The 22,767-nt window shown below is 46.2% G+C and overlaps 2 protein-coding genes across 3 annotated transcripts; both read right to left on the bottom strand.

The window, feature by feature from the left end:
- Positions 1–4,024: 4,024 nt before the first annotated feature.
- On the bottom strand, positions 4,025–12,514 carry LOC149277892 (GPI-anchor transamidase component GPAA1-like). Of its 2 annotated transcripts, none has more exons than XM_089502614.1 (12): positions 12,441–12,514; positions 11,713–11,892; positions 10,221–10,332; positions 9,738–9,885; positions 8,912–9,013; positions 8,424–8,620; positions 7,829–8,025; positions 6,955–7,108; positions 5,847–5,944; positions 5,402–5,590; positions 4,551–4,721; positions 4,025–4,268 (listed from the first exon to the last, which is right to left on the bottom strand). In XM_089502614.1, the coding sequence occupies exons 1-12, from the start codon at positions 12,512–12,514 to the stop codon at positions 4,025–4,027; spliced, it is 1,866 nt and encodes a 621-aa protein (XP_089358740.1). The 2 variants fall into 2 exon arrangements, with proteins under 2 accessions (XP_089358740.1, XP_089358741.1); XM_089502615.1 differs by having other exon boundaries at positions 5,402–5,598; positions 5,870–5,944.
- A 3,619-nt stretch (positions 12,515–16,133) lies between these two features.
- On the bottom strand, positions 16,134–17,698 carry LOC149277891 (exosome complex component RRP41-like). The gene is made up of 3 exons (XM_089502609.1): positions 17,528–17,698; positions 16,590–16,796; positions 16,134–16,505 (listed from the first exon to the last, which is right to left on the bottom strand). The coding sequence occupies exons 1-3, from the start codon at positions 17,696–17,698 to the stop codon at positions 16,134–16,136; spliced, it is 750 nt and encodes a 249-aa protein (XP_089358735.1).
- Between the last annotated feature and the right edge of the window lie 5,069 nt (positions 17,699–22,767).

Raw genomic sequence — 22,767 nt, 5'->3', positions numbered from 1 at the left:
GCCATCCCCAGTGATATTCTAACCGTACTGTGCAAAAGTTATAGGCAGGTGTAAAAAATCCTGTAAAGTAAGAATATTTGCAAAAAAAAAAAACATGTTAATTTTTATCATTTAACAAAATGCAAAGTGAGTGAAGAGAATAGAATCGTAAATCAAATGAATATTTGGCGTGACCACCCTTTTCCTTCAAAACAGAATCAATTCTTCTAGGTCAGGGGTTCTCAAACTGCGGCCCTCCAGCTGCTGCAGGACTACATCTCCCATAATGCTCCTTCAGCTAAGGGGCTGGCTGAGGAGTATGGGAGATGTAGTCCAGCAGCAGCTGGAGGGCCTCAGTTTGAGAACCCCTGATCTAGGCATATAGTTAGGTGTCTGATTAAACAACTATGCCAAAGATTGCTAGTGATCATCAAGTTTATATGTAGGTTGAAACACAATCATTAACTGTAACTGAAACAGTTGTGTAGGAGGAACAAAACTGAGTGAGGAAAAGGCAGACTGCTGTTAAAAGGCATACACCATGGCAGCACTCAGCACAGCAACAACACACAAGGTAGGGATCCTTCATCAGCACGGTCTCTCCCAGGCAGAAACATCAAGGGAGACAGGACTTTCCAGATGTTCTGCCCAAGCTCTTTTAAAGAAGGACAAAGAAACGGGCAATGTTGAGGACCATAGATATAGCGGTCGACCAAGGAAACTTAGTGCAGCAGATGAAAGACGCATTGTCACGGAGCTGGCTCGTCCGACCGACTGCCTCCGCTGTCTTGTGCTCCCTTAGCCTGGGACTCCACACTTTCCCCGGCTCCCCAGTCACTCGCCGAGACTCAGTGTCGGGTAAAACCAAACGAAGACTGATTTATTTTGGACACACAGAGCTGGATATATCCAGCAAAACACACATTAACATAAAACAAGATATTGGGACACAAACCGCCCCCTTAATCTGCCTCCCGGAGACAACAGGGGCAGTAACGGGATTAACAATACATTGGGGGGGAGACTGATTTACACAACATAATAATGCACCATGGGGTGGAGGGGTCTGATATTAAATTAAAACAATGGTGGTCACTCCCTGGTGGCAGATCCTGGCTGTCTGCTGGAGATAATCCCCTCAGCCAGTGATGAGATGATACTGCTGGGGGTAGCCACAGAAGCCTTTACAGACCCAGGGCCCATCCTCAATAGGGAGGAGGCCGGCAGTCAGGCCTCTCCAGTGGCCCCGGTGATGGAGGCTTCCGTCACACGCATCACTTTGCATTTTGTTAAATGATAAAAAGAAACTATTGACATGGCTATTTTTAAAAGCATTATTTTTATTCGCCGGTACTGTCATTGCACTGCAGCATCTGGTAGCTTTCCATAAAATATAATGTAATAGGAAAAAAAAATGCTTTCTGTACTCATGATTGCTGAAGATTCTTTCGTACTCTGCCTGGTTAATATATAGAATGTCTATACAGAATTAGGCAAAGCATGAAAGGAAAAAAAGGATCAAATAAAAGATGAATTAAACTCGTAAATCTGTTACCCTTTTATCACCCAGTACAAGAAAGTGGAAATTAAAAGAAATTTTAATTCCCAGATATTCTGTTTTTAGGCATAAATATTTTATTTTAGTGTGTTCTTATTCATTAAGTGTTTGTAATGTAAAATTCTGCATTCATAGCATTAGGCACCATCCCTTCTACACAGCTTTATGCCCGGTGAATGAATTGGTTCAATATAGTTACAGAGTCACAGAGGCTGATAAAAGACCTGCGGCCATCAAGTTCAGCCTTTCCTGTATCGGTTAATTTTTTGCTGTTGATCCAAAAGAAGGCAAAAAACCCCCCGGTTTCGCTCTTTCCAATTTTGCACTAACCGGGGAAAAAATTCCTTCTTGACCCCAAAATGGCCGTCAGATTTCTCCTTGGATCAATAAGCCGTTTCCCCGTAATTACAGATTATATCCCGAATATTATGTTTTTCCAGGTATCCATCCAGTTGCAGTTTAAACGTCTGTACCGACTCCGATAAAACTACCTCTGCAGGCAGAGAATTCCACATCCTTACTGCCCTTACTGTAAAAAACCCTTTCCTCTGCCTTAGACTAAATCTCCTTTCTTCCAGTCTGAACGCCGGACCCCGCGTCCTGTGCACAGTCCTGTTTATGAACAGATTTCCACACAATGGTTTGTATCGGCCCCCCGCATATATTTATATAACGCTATCATATCCCCTCTGAGGCAACGTTTTTCTAAACTAAACAGATTTAAATTAGTTAACCTTTCTTCATAACTATATTGCTCCATTCCTTTTATTAATTTTGTAGCCCGCCTCTGCACCCTTTCTAGTGCTATGATATCCTTCTTTAGAATAGGTGCCCAAAATTGCACAGCATATTCAAGGTGCGGCCTTACCATTGATTTATACAGAGGCAAAATCATATCTTTATCCCGCGACTTGATGCCCCTTATTATACACGACAATACCTTACTGGCCTTAGCAACCGCTGACTGACACTGCACATTGTTGCCTAGTTTGTTGTCTATAACAATTCCCAAATCCTTCTCATTTGTCGTTACCCCTAATTCACTACCGTTTAGGGTGTAGGTTGCTTGTGCATTCGCTACCCCGCAGTGCATAACTTTACATTTATCTACATTGAATTTCATCTGCCATTTGTGTGCCCAGTCCCCCGGTCTATCTAGATCCCTCTGAAGCTCTGTAATATCCGGCTCGCCCTGTATAACTTTACCTAGTTTAGTGTCATCTGCAAACACAGAAACATGACTTTCAACGCCTACTGCCAGGTCATTTATAAATATGTTGAATAAAATTGGTCCCAGAACAGAACCCTGAGGGACACCACTTACCACTTTTGACCAGCTTGAAAATTTACCGTTTATGACGACTCTCTGTTCTCTATCTCTAAGCCAAGGTTCTACCCAAGAACAAGAATTTGCATCCAGACCGATTTCCTTCAGTTTGAATTCTAACCTATTGTGTGGAACCGAGTCAAACGCGTCGGCAAAATCCAAGTAGATTCCATCCACCGCGACCCCCTGATCCACACTTCTACTTACTTCTTCATAGAATGCAATTCAATTAGTTTGACAGGACCTATGTTTCATAAAACCATGCTGATTTTTGCTAATAATACTGTTCTTCCCAATGAATTCCTGAATATTATCCCTAAACAGCCCTTCAAATACAGAAGTTAAGCTCACAGGTCTATAATTTCCGGGCACAGAGTTGGAACCCTTTTTGAAAATAGGAACCACATCTGCCTTCCTCCAATCCTCCGGTACAATTCCCGAAAGAAAAGAATCCCGAAACTTGGGCTAAAATCACAAAGGGCCAGCTTGGCTCCCTAATGGTGGCAGCCTTAAGTAATTCGCCAAAGCAAAATGCCCCTCGTTTTACCCCTCGTTCTTTTATAAGGAATTGGGAGAGTATTTCAGAACTTGATGCACTTGTGTCCTTCAACAACTTAAATGACTAACGTTATGTTAGGAATGTTAAGGAAAATAAACTTATATAAGAAAAAAATATTTATTTCATAACCAAATATTACCAAGGGAACCATAAGTGGGTTTTTTTGTCACAACAGCCCGATAAATAATTTAATCCGCGGAATTTCTTAACTCAGATCATGCATAACACTGTCCTCTCCACGTCTCGTTACAGAGGTCCCACACAAGATCTCTCTCAAGCACACTAAGTTAAGACCACCCAAAAAAAATATACATTAAAGAAAAAAAAAATCTCATGCAGTCGACCCCTGGCTGACAATTGGTTCAAAGTCCATGTCTGGATTGATACTTTGTGTCTCCCCCTAAACCCATTCCTCCTCCTAACATCGGGATGTTGGTTCTTCACACCATTTCACTGGACTGGTAGCACCGCAGAGTAATACCAGGTGACCAGAAAAACCTTTTCGACTGGGCGTATCCTGAAGAGGTCTTCTCAGTCATGGTTTTTCCAGCCCATAATGAGAAAGGAAGGGGGTTTCGTGAACACAATAGGCAGTCTGTTTTTATTTCCAGAAGACAACGTTCCAGAGTTGCAACCAGCAAGGATAGGTGAAGAATGCAATGAACGGAAAGAGCAAGGAACCATAGAGGTAGTGGTCCAGCATCCCCCCTGCGATGGCCTGGAGGAAAAGCTGCCAGCACTCTAGCAAGGTGACGGGGTACTCTATGAGCTCCCGGTACAGGAAGATACTTCCTAGCAGGATGGTGGCTGGAGTGACCAGGACAAGAAGAATCGCATGTAGAAACCTGCAACATAAAGTGATGGCATAACGTAGCAATTCAAAGGCTTTTCTCAGTGATACAGGAGCCCAAAGTCACAAAGTGCTACCCAAACCCCCTTCACATAAGTGATTCCTACCGCCAGCCTTAACGTTGTATCCATCTACAATTTTATAACCACACATTCGAGCAAAATTACAGCTATATCCCGATCCACATTCTGATAACTCAATTATAAGCTGCACAGCTCTGATTCCTTCTATTACAGGATGGGGGTCTCATGCTTCATACAGGGATGGGAACGCTTACTTGGGTCCACCGGGTTGGACTAAGGCTGCCACGGGGACAATCGTCACAGCCAGAATAAAACCCAAGGAGAAATTTATCACAGCAATGCAGCCCAGCTGAATGGCCAAGTACAGGAGAGAGATTAATTTCAGGGTCATCCAACCTTGATTCCATCCGGCTCCCGTCAGAGCCCTGTAAAAGAGAATTACCAGCGATCAAATTCAGCTACAGCTTGTGCGATGCATGGATATAGCACTTATACGACATCCACGGCCTGATTTTATCCTAAAGAAATGGGTGCTCAGCCAGGGCCATAAGATTACAGATAAAAGCAGGCCAATAAAAGACAAGAGGAGGTCCAAGGAAAAAAAGTTTTCCTCTTTAAGTGTTGTATCCAGTAATGCAGCGCAAAATAAAAGCATTTTTTTGTCCCCGCAAGCCCCTGTTATCTGCTGACCTGGCGGCCGCCATTCTTGTCATTTTGGGTGTCTTTCCCCGTTTAAACACCACACCGAGCTGATGCTTTATGGCAACGACAATGAAGTCCGTCCCTCGGTAGACTTTCAATAGTCAGATTATCTGGCTGCTATTAGTACTGAGCGCATTTCTCTAGTGGACTGGACTGATTTGCAGTCGTGAAAACGCATTGTATTATTCAAAAATTAAATTGCTTTCAAACAGAAACTAGAATATTTTAAAAGCTTATCGCAATAATAATTAAAAGAAATGTTGGTGGGGGGTTGCCTATACTCAGCCAGTGTTACATGTGTATAGAATTCACAGCTAGTGCTGCATAGTACTAGCTTCGAATCAATTTGTACAAAGGTTGGTAAAGTGTGTAAAGGGTAGCAGCAACCGATTTACTTTAGTACCTGTGCGTGTTGTGCGGCAGTGCCAGACCAGCCACATATATAGCAATAGCGATGAGAACAACAGCCTCCGACTCGGAGACGGGAAAGTGGTCGGTCGCCATGTCCTGGCTCAGCGTAGGGAGGTAGTAAAGGCTGAGACCCGTGGCGTGGCAGATCACGATCGGGGTAGCCAGAGTCAGGAATCCAGGTCTTGAGGCCTAGTTTCATAATGTTGGGAGAGGAGAAGCAAGACAGATATGAAACCTTAACTCACCTTTTATATACTTATAAATTAATTACTGTTCTTTAAGGCAATGCTTCTCAACCGTTTCCCTCAAGGCACATCTAGCAGTCCAGGATTTGGGTATTACTCAGGTGTGTTAAGACAAAAACACCTTAGACACACCTGAGCGATACCTAAATCCTGGACTGTCAGGTGTGCCTTGAGGAGAGGGTTAAGGGCCACTGCTTTAAGGTTTGCATCCATACCTGCTCTGCTCCGTCCACTGCGCCGTCTTCCGTCGCTCCTTCGGATCGGCTCAGTTTAATCCACAGATCCAGGGAGTGATCACAAGGTTAAGGATGACATAGGAAGGTTGTGGTGGTTATCACTTACACATTCTAATCCTGGGACCGCATGGTGAGGAGTGCGATACTATTTCACAGGACAAGAAGGATTCAGAATTAACTTAAACTATCATCTAAACGTTTGGGGTCACTCGGCTGTTTTCATGGAAAACAAGGACATTTCTGGCTGTAACATAATTACAAAAAGGGTTTTTCTAACATCAATCATCCTTTTAAACTTAAACTTGGATCAGAGAACACAACATGCCATTGGAACACAGGAGTGATGGGAGTGATAAAGGGCCATTGGAACACAGGAGTGATGGGAGTGATAAAGGGCCATTGCAACACAGGAATGATGGGAGTGATAAAGGGCCATTGCAACACAGGAGTGATGGGAGTGATAAAGGGCCATTGGAACACAGGAGTGATGGGAGTGATAAAGGGCCATTGGAACACAGGAGTGATGGGAGTGATAAAGGGCCATTGGAACACAGGAGTGATGGGAGTGATAAAGGGCCATTGGAACACAGGAGTGATGGGAGTGATAAAGGGCCATTGCAACACAGGAGTGATGGGAGTGATAAAGGGCCATTGGAACACAGGAGTGATGGGAGTGATAAAGGGCCATTGCAACACAGGAGTGATGAGAGTGATAAAGGGCCATTGGAACACAGGAGTGATGGGAGTGATAAAGGGCCATTGCAACACAGGAGTGATGGGAGTGATAAATGGCCATTGGAACACAGGAGTGATGGGAGTGATAAAGGGCCATTGGAACACAGGAGTGATGAGAGTGATAAAGGGCCACTGGAACACAGGAGTGATAAAGGGCAACTAGAACACTATACTGATTAGATTATCTCTTGAGCTTTTTATTCTGAAGATGGTTAAAATAAGTATTGGTGGTGATCTCGTAAGATAACCTCTGCCCTGTGCAGATCTCACGGACATCTATTAAAAAAATTAAATCATTTGCTGGTAAAACGAGCTGCTGAGAAGGATATTCGTAAAATCAGAATGAGGATGATGAAGCCGATGGCCGGCATGTAGATTCCAATGGACACAAAACGAGACAGGGACGGAAGGAGGTAGAAGAAGTAAGACTGGTGTAAGCGCTCCGAGAGGTTATTTAGTTTGCGGAACATCCCTTCGAGAGTCCTGCAAGGACACGGAACATGACAGCAAAACTATTATCAATATGATCAATATATTATTGGTTTATTATTTGTATAATTATTCTACACAACTGGTGGTAGAAGCCCACATTAAAGGAGTCCTTTCTTACGTTAAACGCATATCGAAGCCCATCTCCCATGGACTCCACTCACACCTGTGCTGAAGCACACGTGAGACTGGCAGCTGCTTCAGAGACTTAAACGGGAGCGCTACGGAGCAAGCGCAAGTCAACATACTAATGTGTCCTGGCTTGTGTATATACGCCAGCCATACACTAATCTAATAATTAAAGAATGCATGCAGTAACCCATTCTGCATGCATTTAACAGGGAAATAGGGCAGGGAGCAAAATACCATTTAGAGCAGGGGCGTCCAACCTGCAGCTCTCCAGCTGCTGCAGGACTACATCTCCCATAATGCTCTTTCAGCTAAGGGGCTGGCTGAGGAGGATGGGAGATAAAGTCCTGCAGCAGCTGGAGGGCCACAGGTTGGACGCCCCTGATTTAGAGGACTAGACCGTTCCTTTAAGGAGATCACATTTGGCTTGAGTTTGAGGATTCTGACGAAGTTTTCAGCTCCCGGCTCTTCATCTGATCTGCTTTGTAACTCTTGATTACTGTGTCTAGTTTGGTATTAGGATGAGCAACAAAGATTGATACAGTAATCAAGAATTAAGTGTGATAAAAGCAGAGAAGGACTTACTTTCCCACCGTGCTCATGTCGTACTTGTACTGGCGGAAGCTGTTGATGCCGCGCAGGGTGATGGCCTCTATGTGGTATCTCAGAAAGAGCCCGTGGTCCCCCTGCGGCCGTCCAGAGCCCTGCTTGAGAACCATAAGCAGCATGGTCTGCAAGTTGTGAACATAGCCCGGGAAAGTGTCGTAGTCGTTGCGTTGCAGCTGCAAGAAACGGGCACAATAGTGTATTTACTAAACTGTAAGTTTGCAGGAGAACGAAGCATTTTAGCTTTTCAGGGGCGTACTAAAATAAACGGGGAGGGATGGGAATTTCATCTCCCTGACGTCACTGTAAATTACAAAGGATCAAATGAAATAAGCTTCTCTTGCAGGAAGGGCTGAGTCAGCCCTGTATAATGTATTGTTAAATGAGTGAGATTGCACGGGGTCACCTCAGTCCTTCCTGCAGGAGAAGCTCATGGTGTCGATCCTACAGGATGCACAATGACATCAGGGAGACGAAACGTTCAACGCTCCCTGCAAACCCTCAGGTAAGTGAATACACCTCTAGGATAAGAAACGCAGGAGAGAAAGAACGGGGTTAATTAGAGGTAATCCACCTTGCCCTGGATGGTGCAGAGGAGGGCGTTCTTCATACAGAAGGCGTTGAACAGATTCACCATATCCAGGTTGGGAAGTTGCCCGTTTAGTCCCTCCACCACCACATCGAAGCTGGTGATGACATCACTGTTCAGCTCGAGGGAAACGGCAGCTTGGATGGCGCCAGCTCGCCCCATCATCACCGAGGACTTTATCTCTGCAAGAAAGAAACATACCTAGGGTTAGAGTCCAGCACGGCAGCTGCGATGGAGTCCGAGTCAGCTGATTAATTAAACCCACTGTTCCATTATTAACAAAAAACACTAAATGTATTTTTGGAAAGGCTTTGGGACATTCAAGAAGAATAACTTTTTTTTAGCAAGAGGACGCAAAACAGCACATTTAACCCCTTCCCACCTGGTCATTTGTACAGTTTACTAAAACGCCTCTCATGCCACTCGAGCTGATAAACTGACTTTGTTGAGCATTTGTCTCTCGGTATCGTTACCTGTCACGTTCACGTCATGATAGCCCTCCAGCCAGGCCTCCATCCCAATCAGGTCGTGCTCGTTCACCAGGAAAATGATGTCCTTTGCCCAGTAGATCTGCCCTGAAGGTGCACAAAAGCCAGCGTAACTAAGCAAGTCAGATTATGCCGTTCATATGGGTCATGTATCAATACAAATGCACCATTTGAGCCAGGTGTTTTCTCTGGTCCACAGAGCTTACAATCAGCACAATAGAAGCTGCATATGTTTGGTCTGTTAGTCAATGTTAAAAAGGGATGACTACATGAGCATGTGGTGTTAGCGTGTGCCTGTAAGCCTATGTTTGTGTATGGTGTTAGAATGAGCGTGTGTAAGTATTTGGTGTTAGCATGTGTGTATGTAAGTGAATGGTGTTGCGATGTGTGTGTCAGAATTGAGCCCAAGGTTAGCGGGGTAGGGGCCGGAAACTGATGAATGCGCGCAGCACGGGGGGCATTCGGCATCACAGAAGTGACAGGCGCAGGTAGATTCATATTACTTTATTGATGTTTAATAACGTACTAATGCATTTATCAATTGCATTGATTTTTCTCCATTTAATGTATTTAGCAATTTATTTAGCAAGGTAATGCTTACCAATTATTAACTTGATTCACCAATAATTTATTAGTTTATCAGCTTATTAAATTTACTTTTTTTTTTTTTTAAATAGCGTTTTGCTGGCTCCTAGATCCAAAGCAAATTTGCCGAACCCTGTACCAGTGATCTATCGTGGCAACGGCAGAGAATGGCTTTAGAAATGAAACTGTGTAACTTTTGATAGGAGGGGTATTACTAATTCCTCACCTCGGAAATAGGAGGCCAGAGCCAGAAGGAGCCCTGCAGCCTGATTGTTGTTCTGACCCTCACTGCAGGGGACGCTCAGGACCAATGACTCGGTGCTGGCTGCGCGGGGGGCTCTCAGGATCCCATAGACATTTGTACCTTTCACCATCTGCAGCGGAAAGAAAACCCAAACAAATAAAGCGGATGTGATAATTTAAAAAACAACTTTAATTTAAAATAAACAATAGTAAGTGCATAGGTCAAAAGATTTCTGCATGTACACAACCGACACCAGTACCACGATCTTTACAGCTCCAATGCCACCTATGTGCCTGACAACAACGTCTAAAAAAGAAACGTCATCTATTGCACTCTATGAACTAATGTATTTTTCTTTTCCTTTGACCTTTACGACAGCTCTATGAGTGAACTCAATGGATGAAATCTTACAGAAAAAAATGTCTAGAAAATAAAACCACAATCATTATTCTCGCGGTTACTTACATATCTTTCTGTGGCTTCGTCTGGGAAGGGCAGCGTGCGGACAAAGGTCTGCGTGTAAACCTCCAAGCCCAGGCTTCGCATGGTCCTCTCCAGCCAGGCCACCGGAGAGCCCCTGAAGACAGAGAGACACTCGAGGTAACTTAAGACGCAACGACAAAGCCTACCCCGTTGACTGGAGTTATCCGGTGCAGGGGGCGTCTGATGTAAGACAAAAGTTTGGGCTTTTCATTAGCTTTAACCTTTCTTAATACACTGAAGTCTTTTGATCTGCGCAGCAACGGGAGGAAATCAAGTCTAAATTTCAAACCACCCCAAGACTATAACTGCTTCGCTTTACAAATACCTTTTGCTTTTAAACACAAAAATCTTCAGACTATATGGGAGTCTATATTTGGAATTACTTGAAGATGGATGTACATAGAACCTTTCGTCATAACACTCTCAGCCAGCACCCCAATCAAGCCATCGACCAACTGCCTGAACAGTTCATCCTGACTCGGCCAACTCATCCCCATCCAAGCCGTCCTCTCCTATTGCTTCACTTCCCCCTCAACCACCAACTAGATTGTAAGCTCACAGGAGCAGGGACCTCTTCTCCTTTGGTACCGGCTTGTTATTGTTTACATTTATCGGTAGGATAAAATCTCAATGTGATGTAATACAGACACAGACTCAGCTAGGTTTTGCTTACATCTCTCTAAAGCTTAACCCAATCCTTACCACTAGGTGGCAACAGTGAGGCGAGCACCATGCCTTATTTTTTACCCCCAGCCGCTAATCCCGTATTTGATTGATTATAAAATGACCCCCCCCCCCCAAGAATCTTGGATCTTATTAAAAGAAAATGTCCTATAGGACGACCCTATAGGTACATAAGCGTAGGGGTAGGTAGAAATGTGGGGTGGTAAATTAATATATATGTCATGAGTACAAAATCTTGTATCCTCACCGGCCTATCAGTCAGTGGCTCACAGATAAGCAACACAGCTTTAGAAACATCATGTCCCATGATGCTCAGTCAACCTTACGGCAGCCTGAGAATCAAGGGATATGTAGTCCATACAGAGTTGCTGCTATTTAAACCAGCTCCTCTCAAACACTCGGGAAGAGGAGCACAGACTAACAGGCAGGACTGCGGGAGACGATGCTGTGTTATGCAGCATAGACTTTGTGAAGATTGTGACTTAGTGGCGGGGGCTCATAGTTGCTTGCAGATCAGAGTCTGGCAAGTCTTTGGATGCCCCCAAGCGTGCGTATAATGTGCCCGGGGGCTGTAGTAGGCAGCGGAAGTGCTGATTCGACAGAAGTGCTAAATCGTAGGATTGCTAGTATGGATCGGAGGTCTGAATAAAAGACGTCATCAATTATAAGACAAGGTCTAATAATCGAGCAAATACCCTTTTACAAAGATGAATATCCACAGGTTGTGATCTTTAACACATCTCGCTGTCGCCCATAAATCACCCTACCTGTTTTGCAAGCAGTCACTCACCCAGCTGCCTTCTTGTGTGCCACAAACTCTCGGGCGTACGAAAGAGCTCTTTCTCCCGAAACAAACTGCTCCTCCACCATGGTGGACCCCATTGAGTTCTCGGATATATAAGAGCGCAGCGTGAAGGGATGAAACGCCAGGCCTAGAAACCAGCCTATCCCAATCAGATAGCTGATGATACTGTAAGAGATGGGAAGGAAAATGCCAGATTATTGGATTTCTGTTGACTGTATCCTTATGGCAGAATGTGTTGCAAGCAATGATGGAATCGGGGTAAAGATTCCATATCTGAAAATATATTTCAAAGGGAAAGCCCACCAATTTTTTTGTTAGTAGTCCCAGGCTTTAAATACGGTAATTTATTTTTTTTTAATGTTTTTTTTATTGCACAATAAAATATTTTAAGGCAGCTGTATATTTGGTCTCACTATGTTAACTGACCCCAATCTACTAGACAAACACCCTGACTCCTTATCATACTGCCTGTGGGAAGCAATAGAATGGCTCAGTCTTAATCACCCAGTCGGACTCTCTGACTAATGAAAGTCATCAGCTCAGTGTGGCGTTTGAGCAGGAAAGTCAATCAAAGCTTTACATGACTGAGAACAATGGCGGCCTCCAGGTCTGCACATAAAGGGAGTTTATTAGGACAAAATGAAACCAGTTTTTTTTTTTCTGTCAATGCTGACACAATATTGAGACGTTTTCAGTCGGAGACATTTACTCACCAAAGAGGAGTGTTCAGCCTGGTGACAATCCGGGACAGAGCCTGTCGGCGGTTCGGGTCAGAGAGGAGCCCCATAGCCAGGCTGTCTCTCACAAGGGTAACAGGAGAACTGGAAAGTAGAGGTTCAATGTGGGTTAATCTGATTTATAACATGCATTAAACATTGCTGCCTGATGTGAACCAAAATGTCTTATTTTAGCTCATTTTAATCAAACAGTAAAGTAATAGCAGATTAGATTACGCATCTAACAGAGTAATGCAGTCATTTGTTTCGAATTTTACCAACAAATTCCTTCTTGACGCCAATCTTAGAAGAAGCTCTTAAATATTAATGTGTATTCTATTATTTATACCCCTGTATTTTCTGCTTTTACCCCTTTTTGGAGGCATCCGTTGGATCTGATAGAACCTCCTCTCTCTTGACAGTGGATTCTTTATCTTTACTGCCCTCACTGTAAGGAATCCCTTCCTTTGCGGTGTATAAGATCTCCGCTCTTCGCATCTCAGAGGACGACCTCTTGTTCTTGGTACATTTCAGTCAATGAACAGCTCTCTAGAGAGCTCTTTATATCGGCCCTACGCCCCCCCCCCCCGTCTCATAGTCATTAGACCGTGCATTGTGAGAGACATGGTATACATATTGTCTTAGGGCGTAGCCTAGAAGTGTAACGAACCACCAACGCGGAGGTTTATTTGGTAAGGCAGGACTAGGGCTAAGCTGGGAGCGATCGCCATAATAAGTAAATGCAAAATTTCAGTTCTCTGTCCTAAATTCATGATTTGGCTGCCAGCATTGCCCGATGGGGGCATTTAGATAACGAGCCATTGTATTGCCAGGACAGATCCAAGGCTCAATAAATCCAAGAATTGAGGGACAAAGCGTTGAATATAACGGTAGCCTCCACTGCTTCAGCTGCAATAAGAGATCAACCCACATCAACCTCAGCTGTAATGATGGGGGTCTTAGTCTCTGAGAGGCATGGGGTGTAGAGGATCCCATCTCCATATTGCTCGATGCCCAACGTCCATAGTTACTGACACCTATCCACGCAAGCCCTGTGGCAACCAGACTACATTCATTCATTCCCACAGTCCTCATTCATAGAGATTAACCCTTGGGGCATCAGCCTGTACAGAGGACGATATATGTAAGCCCAGTGCCAGGTTTATATGAATGAACACCTATTATAGCAGGCATTACTACACCGTCTGTATTAGTAGATAGAAAAGACAGATATGCTTTGTGTATAATGACGCACTGTGTATTACCTCACACAGCACAGGGAACTCCCTGTATAAGGATGAGCTCTCTGCATTAGCAGGCAGCTCACATGGTCTGTGTACCGGGACACGCTCACTCTGTATTAACACACTTTTAACCGGGGCTCCGCCGGTACACACTCTCTGTATAAGCGCACAGGTAACACTTACCGCCTCTCGCTGCTGTCACTGCACCTGCAGCGACTTCCGGATCATAGAGCGCGAGCAGTAACTCGACAGAGCGGTACCAGAGAGTGACTGGGAGGCTGGCAGCGACACCTGCTGTCCGGCGGAGTCAGCGCAGGCTGTGGGAGAATAGAGACTTCTGTGGCGACACCTACAGGCAGCTGTGGGTAATGCAGTCTGGGAACCCCTGTCTGTATCGTGTCTCAGATGGAGCCCCAGCAGTTATGTTACCACAGGGAGGGCCCTCAACTGGAATGGGCACCGAGGGCACTAAAACGTCCCATTATTCTTAAAAGGCTGGCAAAGCATTCTGGGCATTGCAGTCTGCAGAAGATGGAGCGGCATTTGAGGATCAATCTAATCAAGCACAATTAGTGAATGCGGATCGTGATAACTCCCAACATTCAGAGCCAGCCGACAAATACGAAGGTGGCGATAAGGAAAGAACTCACTGCATTAGCCGGGCATTATGCAGGGTTTGGAGCCGTCCACATTTTGGCGAATAAACCGCAACTTCTCCCTCATGGTTACTATAATTTTAATGGTGGAGAAGATGCCAAACGGGTTCATTCAGAAAAGGGAGAACTTGTAGGGCCAATACCGGCAGGTTTCTCCAGCAAGGGCTGAGCCGGCCCTGTAGAATGTATACTTTAATGGATAAGGTGACTTTGGGGAAAAAAAGATTTGAAAAAAAACCCATTCCAAATGCAAGAACCACACTGAGCTGATGCTTTATGGCAGAGCTTATCTAGTCCCTTAGTGCAGACCTCCATTAGTCACACAGTCTCTCAGGGTGATTAACCCTTTCTCTAAAAGAAAAATATATATATATCCATATCCACATTCAGAAGACATAGCAGGTCCTGCTTTGTTTGGAGAGACAGGGAGATCTCCCCAGCACTGCGTAAGGTATCAGGATAATGACGGACTGCAGTTCCTTGGCTTGGGAGGTGTTTTGGGTTAAATATTCAACGTAGACCATAAAAACTGACCAGCCTGCTCCTTTAAGGCAGTTCAGCAGTTGAAGGAATGGACCCCTGCATACAAATGTCTACATGCTTTATTATAAATGATTATTGCTTAATAGAGCACCATCATATGCCGTAGCCCTGTACAATGGGTAGACAGGACATAAGTAGCATATAACAAATATTTGAACTACAGCAACAGATCAAGGGAGCCCTGCTCAAAGGAGCTTACAATTTATGTTGAGACAGCTGTCTTCCCCCACTTCCTCTGTTGACAGCAGGAAGCATACTGAAGTACACTTCCTGTATCTGACCTGTGACACCCCCATTTAAAGGGACAGTCCGGCATCCATGACATGCTGTAGAATTCACATTAAAGTACCCTGACGAACCCTGTTACTATTGTTTCTGTACGTAGTTATGTTTCACACTACATCATATCCTGTTATCCGTTGTACAGCGCTGTGGAATCTGACGGCGCTACTTCTGCGAGTACTTCAATATGCATCCTAATAAAACACTGATTGGCTGCTTAAGCTGTCAGTACTTTCAATGACACCTATGGGAGTTTGTAGCGTAACCGATTGACAGCTTAAGCTGCCAATCAGAGGCAGGAAAGTGCTACCATTTAAATCAATGGTTAAAATGTACACATGCGCACCACAAAAATTTGAAGGGACCCCGCACTTATACGCATTAAATAACGCGTACCATTAAAAACGAGCGACGGCCCACTGCATATACGCCGGCCGAATGCTCTTCTACCCCGCCGCTCCGCTTCAAGCAAGTATTCTTTTTAACTTTCATTTTTTTTTTAACTTTAAGATTCCCCTCCCCCCCCCCCCCTTGTCGTTAGACCCCTCCAGAGCAATAAAACAGAAGACGGGGATGCGGTTACTTAATCCAATCTACAGGCGAGTATCGCTAACCCACGAAAGGCTTTCAATGCAAAATCCTTAAAAATAAAAAAAAAATGTAATTTTTATTTTTATTTTAAAAAGAACATTTATATGCAGCTATAGTATGAGAAAACACATCAACGTAGGAGGAGGGGCTCCGAGTCCAGCATGAATAGCTTTTGATATTTTTTTTTACAGCCGTTTAGATATAGACGCCTCCCCTCTGCCCAGTGTGGTCGTTCTTCATTTTTTTATTTTTTTTTGGTCAATTTGGCGAGTCCCCAACGGAGCTTCAGCTTCTCCCACACAAAGCGCGTGAAGCCGCTTGCCGGTCTCCTCTTTGGCAGCACTCCTTAGAAGATAGCTGGGTTTTGGCGGCCTTCACACGGTTCCTCGGTCTCCCACCAGCATGCTGACCTCCTGAAGGTGCTCTCTCACGGCCTGGTCCAGCACGGTATAAACATCCTTACAGGCCTTGCTCGCCGCGTCTATCACTCGCTCGAGGTGGTCCTCGTGGAGCCGAGAGTTCATTTCCAACAAGGCGATCTGGTCGGACTTGGGAAGCAGCGCCAAAGCCAGCTGAGGTCCGCCGGCTGCCTCTTCCACGTAGCTGAGGTCGGCCAGCGGCGTGTCCTCGATGAAACCGGCCGAGCAGGCGCAAACGTAGTCCCGCATGGGGATGCCGGCATCTATCACCGCGAGGGTGGCGGCATTCACGCTGGCGCAGTAATTACCACCATCGGCCTGAAGGATCTGGGCAAGGGGAAGACAGAGAGGACTATGTTGAGACATGCGAGTTCCGGTTGCATTGACCTCTCGCCCGCCCGCTGGCCTCACCTGTACGAAGATGTCTATCTGTGAGCGGGGATAGAGCTGGGTCAGAATGGCCGCCTCGAAGGTCTGCTTGAGGTGCAGCGTCATCTCGGTGGACTTGCGATCTCCGTGCGGACGGCGTTTCCTCTCGCTCGTGCTGAAGGTGGCCATGCTGAACTGGCAGTTCACGACGGCGCGATCGTGGAGCGCTTTACTGCGAGAGCCCCTGATCTAGAGAGACGAAAGCCGACATTTACTCTTCTGAGCCGGGTAGGCGAGGAGAGAAGACGGAGGAGGAAGAGAGTCCAAGGAAACCGGCTCCCTAAAACCACAACTTCGGGCCAGGAAGGTTCTGCTTCCTGTTGAGCTGCGCGCTGAAGTTTAAGCCTAGTGTCAGGGGGGGCGGCGTCAGGGGGGCAGAGATGCTCCGCGTCCACGGGGTGGCATCTGGGGGGGCAGAGATGCTCCGCGGCATTTGGGGGGGCAGAGATGCTCCGCGGCATCTGGGGGGGCAGAGATGCTCCGCGGCATCTGGGGGGGCAGAGATGCTCCGCGGCATCTGGGGGGGGCAGAGATGCTCCGCAGCATCTGGGGGGGGCAGAGATGCTCCGCGGCATCTGGGGGGGGCAGAGATGCTCCGCGGCATCTGGGGGGGGGCAGAGATGCTCCGCGTCCACAGGCGGCATCAGAGGGGGGCAGAGATGTTCCGCACCCCGGGGCAGCATCAGGGGAGGGCAGAGATGCTCCGTGCCCACTGGGCAGCGTCAGGGTGGCAGAGATGCTCTTCGCCCACGGGCATCAGGGGGGCAGATCAGTGACCTGGGGTAGGTACTCTGGACGCACAGGTAATGGAGGAGTAAGTATTCTGCCCGCACAGGGCACTGACATGGGGGGGGGGGGGCATATATTTTGCACGCACAGGGCAGTAACAGGGGGGTAGATGGGTTACCTCCAAGCCTCACCTCGTGCGGCCCATACACCACTGCCAGGGCCTTGGTGTTCCCCTGCTCTATGTAAGCAGAGCCATCGGCCTGAGCGAACACCCCCATCCGGGCCTGGATCTTGCGCAGCTCGCCCGCCTTCCTGCCATCTACCCGGTAGCCCTGATCCGACAGAAGCTCCAAACCAGCCATGGAGACCCACGTGAGTCCGGCAGCACTGGAAACTACAACTCCCGGCAGCCGCAGCGTTCCTGACTCACGGGACTTCCGAACCGTCTCTACAAGACGCAGTGAGTACTACATCACCCGGCATGCTTCACTCCCAAACACAAGCACATGATGAAGAACGATGAGTGCGGTGCTTGCCGGGTAATGTAGTCCTAATCACTCGCCAAGGAAGGCATCTGAGCGTACGGAAAAGGGTAGGGGAGAGCGGTTTATGTGTAAATGCCATAAATATGTAAATAAATATTGTAAATATGATAGCATCATAATGATAAAATCCACATGAGAAAAGTCATCAAATAACTTAATAAATAAAACAGAATTTTGGAAAATTTTAGATGAAGCCATAAACAAAGAAGCGGGAGGGTTTTGACGGCAGTTTGTTGACATTTTATGTTTAATAAAGTTTTTTAAAACTTCAGTTCAGCCATGGACTTGGTATCATGTTTGATGGGTTGTCGACGGCCGGGTCAAGACCGAGTCCATCGGAATGAAGACTAGATTGTCAGCTCTCAAGAGCAGGGTCTTCTCCTCCTTCTGTAGCGAGTGTCTTAATCTGTGACAATGTTATTCTCAACGGCCGGGAATACCGGGCAACTCATGGGCTACGGTTACCTGCTGACGGCAGTGTGGGGTCCCGCTGACATCGCGGGGAAACACCCCCATTTAAACGGGGCGGGGAGCGGGGCGTGTCAAGACCCCGTAGTTCGGGTGCTGGGGCCAAACCCCGAGAGTTCCCACATATGTCAATGGTAATGTCATTGTTGAATATGTTCATTGTCCCGTAATGTTTCGATTCCCTTACTGTATTATCCTCTACCACTTCTGCTGGTGGCTGTTCCACTTATCTATCACCCTCCCAGTAAAGCAAAACTTCCTTTCATTACACCTAAGCCTCGGACCCTCTAGTTTTAGATCACGGCCTCTTGTTCTGATGTTTCAACTCCTTTGAAATAAAATTCCCGGGTCTAAATCATAATCTCAAATCAGACATTCAGACTGACTACAAATATCTCCTGAGGAAGCCTTGGTGGCGAAACGCGCTGAGGATCTTCACATCTACTTTCATTGCTTTTAGCTCCGATTTTTTTTACGGACATTACTTTTTTATTTATTTATATATATTGGGCCAGTCCCGGAATAAATATATTTTAACTACATTATTTATTCACTGGCACTTTAGTGGAACCCAAAGAAGAACAAAGACAAGAAACCATTGAGAGATGAGCAAGCCCTTTTGCACATGTTCTGGTGTGCAAAACTCCATGTGAGTGCAGTTGTTATACATTTTATTTTTATACTTGATTGACTTTGCACCATTGGGTCTTTGCCTTTTTCTTCTAGTTCCAGTTTGGTAATACAAGATACATTGAGAATATGTTGATCTCATTATTGAATCCCCATTGTAAACAGTCGATACTATTATGGTCTGTCTCTTTTCCTTTTGTCTTACATGAGCGCCCCCAAGTGGATTTTCCATGGCTTATTGGGAAAGGGCAGCTACGGCAAGGTCCCGCTGGCTGCCGACACCATCAGCAAAAGATTCTTGGCCGTTAAAATGATGAAGAAGAAGCAACTTCTTGAGGAGGACAGGAGCAGCACTATGGTGGAGAGGCACGTCGCAGATAGGCCATTCCTGACCCGCGTGCACGCCGCTTTCCAGACTGAGGACTCCCTGTTTTTCGCCATGCAGTTCTTAAATGGAGGAGACCTGGATAAGCTTCTTACTATGTTCGGCAGACTTGACCCCAACATCACCACGTTCTTCCATAGCAAGATCGTCCATCGGAATTTGAAGCCAGAGAACGTGCTGTTGGACAACGAGGGTCATCTTAAGATAGCAGATTTTGGTCTGGCTGTGGAGAACATATTCGAAGACAGGCGGCTGATGGTTTTGCTGGGACCCTGGGATACATAGCCCCGGAAATGCACCAAGGAATGATGCCTCTATAGACTGGTGGTACTACGGGGTTATACTGTATGAGATGGCCACGGGAGACATACCATTCTACTGCGGGACAGACATTAAAAAGGTGGCCAGATCGGTCATCAAGGACACACGGCTGTACCCTGACCATCTCAGCCCTGACACCAAAGACCTCATAGAGAAGATGCTGTGCAAGAAACCCTCCAAGAGGCTGAAAGAAGCTAACGCCATCCACCTCCATCCCTTCTTTCAGTTTATTGATTGGGGAGACCTTGAGGCGGGAAGAGCAGCTCCCCCGTTCTTCTTCCTCCCACCGTCTCCGGAGAGTTTTTTCACCTTCTGAGGTTCCAGGAGCCCCCATTGGATCAGAATCTGTTCTGTGGGTTCTCTTATTCTAGTGCTCAATGGAACGACTCGGTGTCTTCTCGTGGATATGATCAGGAACCATCTAACCTGTGGGAGAACATACAACTCACCGCCCTACTACCACAGCTACACCCACCACTACCACCTGCCACAGCTACACCCACCACTACCACCTGCCACAGCTACACCCACCACTACCACCTGCCACAGCTACACCCATCACTACCACCTGCCACCCCACTGCCACAGCTACACCCACCGCTACCACCTGCCACAGCTACACCCATCACTACCACCTGCCATCCCACTGCCACAGCTACACCCATCACTACCACCTGCCATCCCACTGCCACAGCTACACCCATCACTACCACCTGCCATCCCACTGCCACAGCTGGATGTGGCCCTCCGGGTAAAAAATACACGTTGCTGGACATAAATTGGGTCACTGTTCAGCTATGGCACTTACAGTATAGAAGAAAATTTAAGCTGTGATGTTTCAGCAAAAATGTGATTTCTTTTCTATTTTGGTATTGTTTTTTTAAAAAATTAAAATTATATTTCTGTATTTCTATGATTTTAAAAGAAGGCCCTACTTTTCCAAAACAAAATGATGTATAATTTGCGCTGTAAACATGGTAGAAATAATAAAACAATATTTTGGTCTTTTGGTTATGAAGGGGTTATTATGGTATAAAACTACTAGTCTTGTTGGACTGTAAGAAGCGCTGCGGGAATTGTTGGTGCTATATAAATAAAAGATAATAATAATAATAAAAGGTTCAGACCCTGCTCATCCTCGTGTCTCACTCTCCATAAAACCCATGGAGTTGGGCGGTGCTTACGTTCAGCCAATCATCAGCATCCTGTAGGTCTGTGTCTGTTTTGTGATTGGTGGAGTGAGAGGCGTGTCAGAATTCTATGGCTGGAACGTGAGCCTGGGTGAGTTGTTAACTCGTTGAGTACCAGACGACAGGCTGCCGGTGACCGCGCTGTTCCCGCTGCGAGGACGTCTTTGCGCTCTGTATGTATGCGTGTTTAGGATTTCTTTACGTCACATGTTTAGGTTACGTGTTCACGGCTGCTTTTACATGGTCATGCATTGGATTGTGACAAGCCGGCATGGGCTGGGGGGGACACTCCATGAGTTAATTATCCCCCGGGGGGGGCACCTTTGCAGGATCCTGGGAATTACTTGCCCTCGATCTGCAAGAAACTCCATTCTAGAACCCTTAGGTTGCACCCAGGAACCCAGGTCAGTCCAAAGGCATGGCAAGGGGGCAGGCAGGCAGGCAGGTAATTGCCCCCTGGGTTGCTCCGATTGATTTGGGGTCAATGTGTAAAGCCTTTTTTTCAATGTTATTTGCAGTTCCACATAATGTCACCAGGTCTGACTGGATCCTTACTGTGCTCCCTATACCCATCCTCCATGCTGTCCCTTTTGGTGAATGTGCACACTGAGTATATCGCCTGCTCAGGGCACTACAATGTTGGGGGCATTTTATTTCTGGGCTGAATGGTGCCGATCCTCCCCCGGCTCATAGATGCCAACAAGGAACAGCTAATGGCGCTAACCAGGCTGGTGGATGCCAGTGCTTATCTCGCTGCTGGAACCCCTGCTTAAAAACAGGTGACTTCATTCAGAATATCTTTACCGCCTGACAAGTCATGGTTTTCTTAAGGGCCGTCATCAAAACCACTTTTGCCACCTATGGCGAGTCACTACAACAAAATCCTTGTGATGGCTTAGGAAAGGGTTAATGTTTAAAGCGTCTCGGGGTCCCCAGGTGCCAGCAGCATAGTGGTGAGAGTGGCAGCCGCCCCGAGCCTCAACGCTTTTATCAAAGAGCCGTAGGGCGCGATCAACACCTCAGCCGGGATAACCAGAGGTCACCGAGCTGGAAGCCGGTCCAGGCAAGGACGGCAATCAGTGCCACGCGCCCAGCCACAAATACCCATTAGCCATGGCATGCGGACTACAACTCCTATCCCGCTCAGCCCGACAGGACTTCTACTCGACGGCAGCTGGAATGTGAATGTGTCCGGATTGGAGGAGAGAAGAGAGAGAGAGGATGGGAGAGAGAGATATAAATACATAAAGGGGTTTAGCAAAGGACAGGAGGGAAGTTTATTTCAAAGGAGGAGAAATTAGAGGGTCAGAGGCTGAGATGGAATGGAAGGAAGTTTACTGAGAGGGTGGTAGTTAAGTGGAACAGCCTCCCAGCAGAGGTGGTAGAGGGTAATACAGTAAGGGGATTAAACATGCATGGGATATACACACGGCTCCTGAATCTAAGACGAGACCAACGACTGATTAACTTTAAAGGCCATTAACAGCAGAACATTCCAAATATTGCTGTTTTAATGTAACTCCATTTATTGTTATTTTGTAAACATTCAGTTGAAGAAACAGAAGCTGATAGGTTGTTGCCATATAAACGGAAAACGATTCTTGAAAGTTTCTTTGTTGCCTCGTGCGATTAAAGCCTTTGAGGAGATCTGGTCAGGATGGAGGTTAATCATTACTGTTACAGAATGTGCAAAATCATGTAAACGTGAGACTCATGTGACGCCTGGTACTGAGCTAGTTACAGATCTCCTTATCACGCTGTGTTTTTGATAGTCAGACCCCGGGTGAGCGCTGAATACAGAAATATCCGGAGATACAGGTATAGCCACCTTGATCTAGGATTTTGAATCAGACCTGTTCTCATACCTCCCAAGCATCCCGTTTTCACCAGAC

Source organism: Sceloporus occidentalis, unplaced genomic scaffold, assembly GCF_023333645.1.
Source record: "Sceloporus occidentalis isolate IW3139 unplaced genomic scaffold, rSceOcc1.0.p SCAF_206, whole genome shotgun sequence".
NCBI classification, from domain to species: domain Eukaryota; kingdom Metazoa; phylum Chordata; class Lepidosauria; order Squamata; family Phrynosomatidae; genus Sceloporus; species Sceloporus occidentalis.
Note: the sequence above shows the minus strand (reverse complement) of the source record. Positions and strands in the feature narration are given on the sequence as shown.

Excerpts from the sequence above, each read along its gene's own strand:
- LOC149277892 (XM_089502614.1), bottom strand. The coding sequence starts at position 12,514 with ATGGGGCTCCTCTCTGACCCGAACCGCCGACAGGCTCTGTCCCGGATT. Across the intron at positions 11,893-12,440 it reads AGGCTGAACACTCCTCTTTG|TATCATCAGCTATCTGATTG; the intron begins GTGAGTAAATGT and ends CATCTCTTACAG. Across the intron at positions 9,886-10,220 it reads ACGAAGCCACAGAAAGATAT|ATGGTGAAAGGTACAAATGT; the intron begins GTAAGTAACCGC and ends TTTCCGCTGCAG.
- LOC149277891 (XM_089502609.1), bottom strand. The coding sequence starts at position 17,698 with ATGGCTGGTTTGGAGCTTCTGTCGGATCAGGGCTACCGGGTAGATGGC. Across the intron at positions 16,797-17,527 it reads TGGTGTATGGGCCGCACGAG|ATCAGGGGCTCTCGCAGTAA; the intron begins GTGAGGCTTGGA and ends TCGTCTCTCTAG. Across the intron at positions 16,506-16,589 it reads AGATAGACATCTTCGTACAG|ATCCTTCAGGCCGATGGTGG; the intron begins GTGAGGCCAGCG and ends CCCCTTGCCCAG.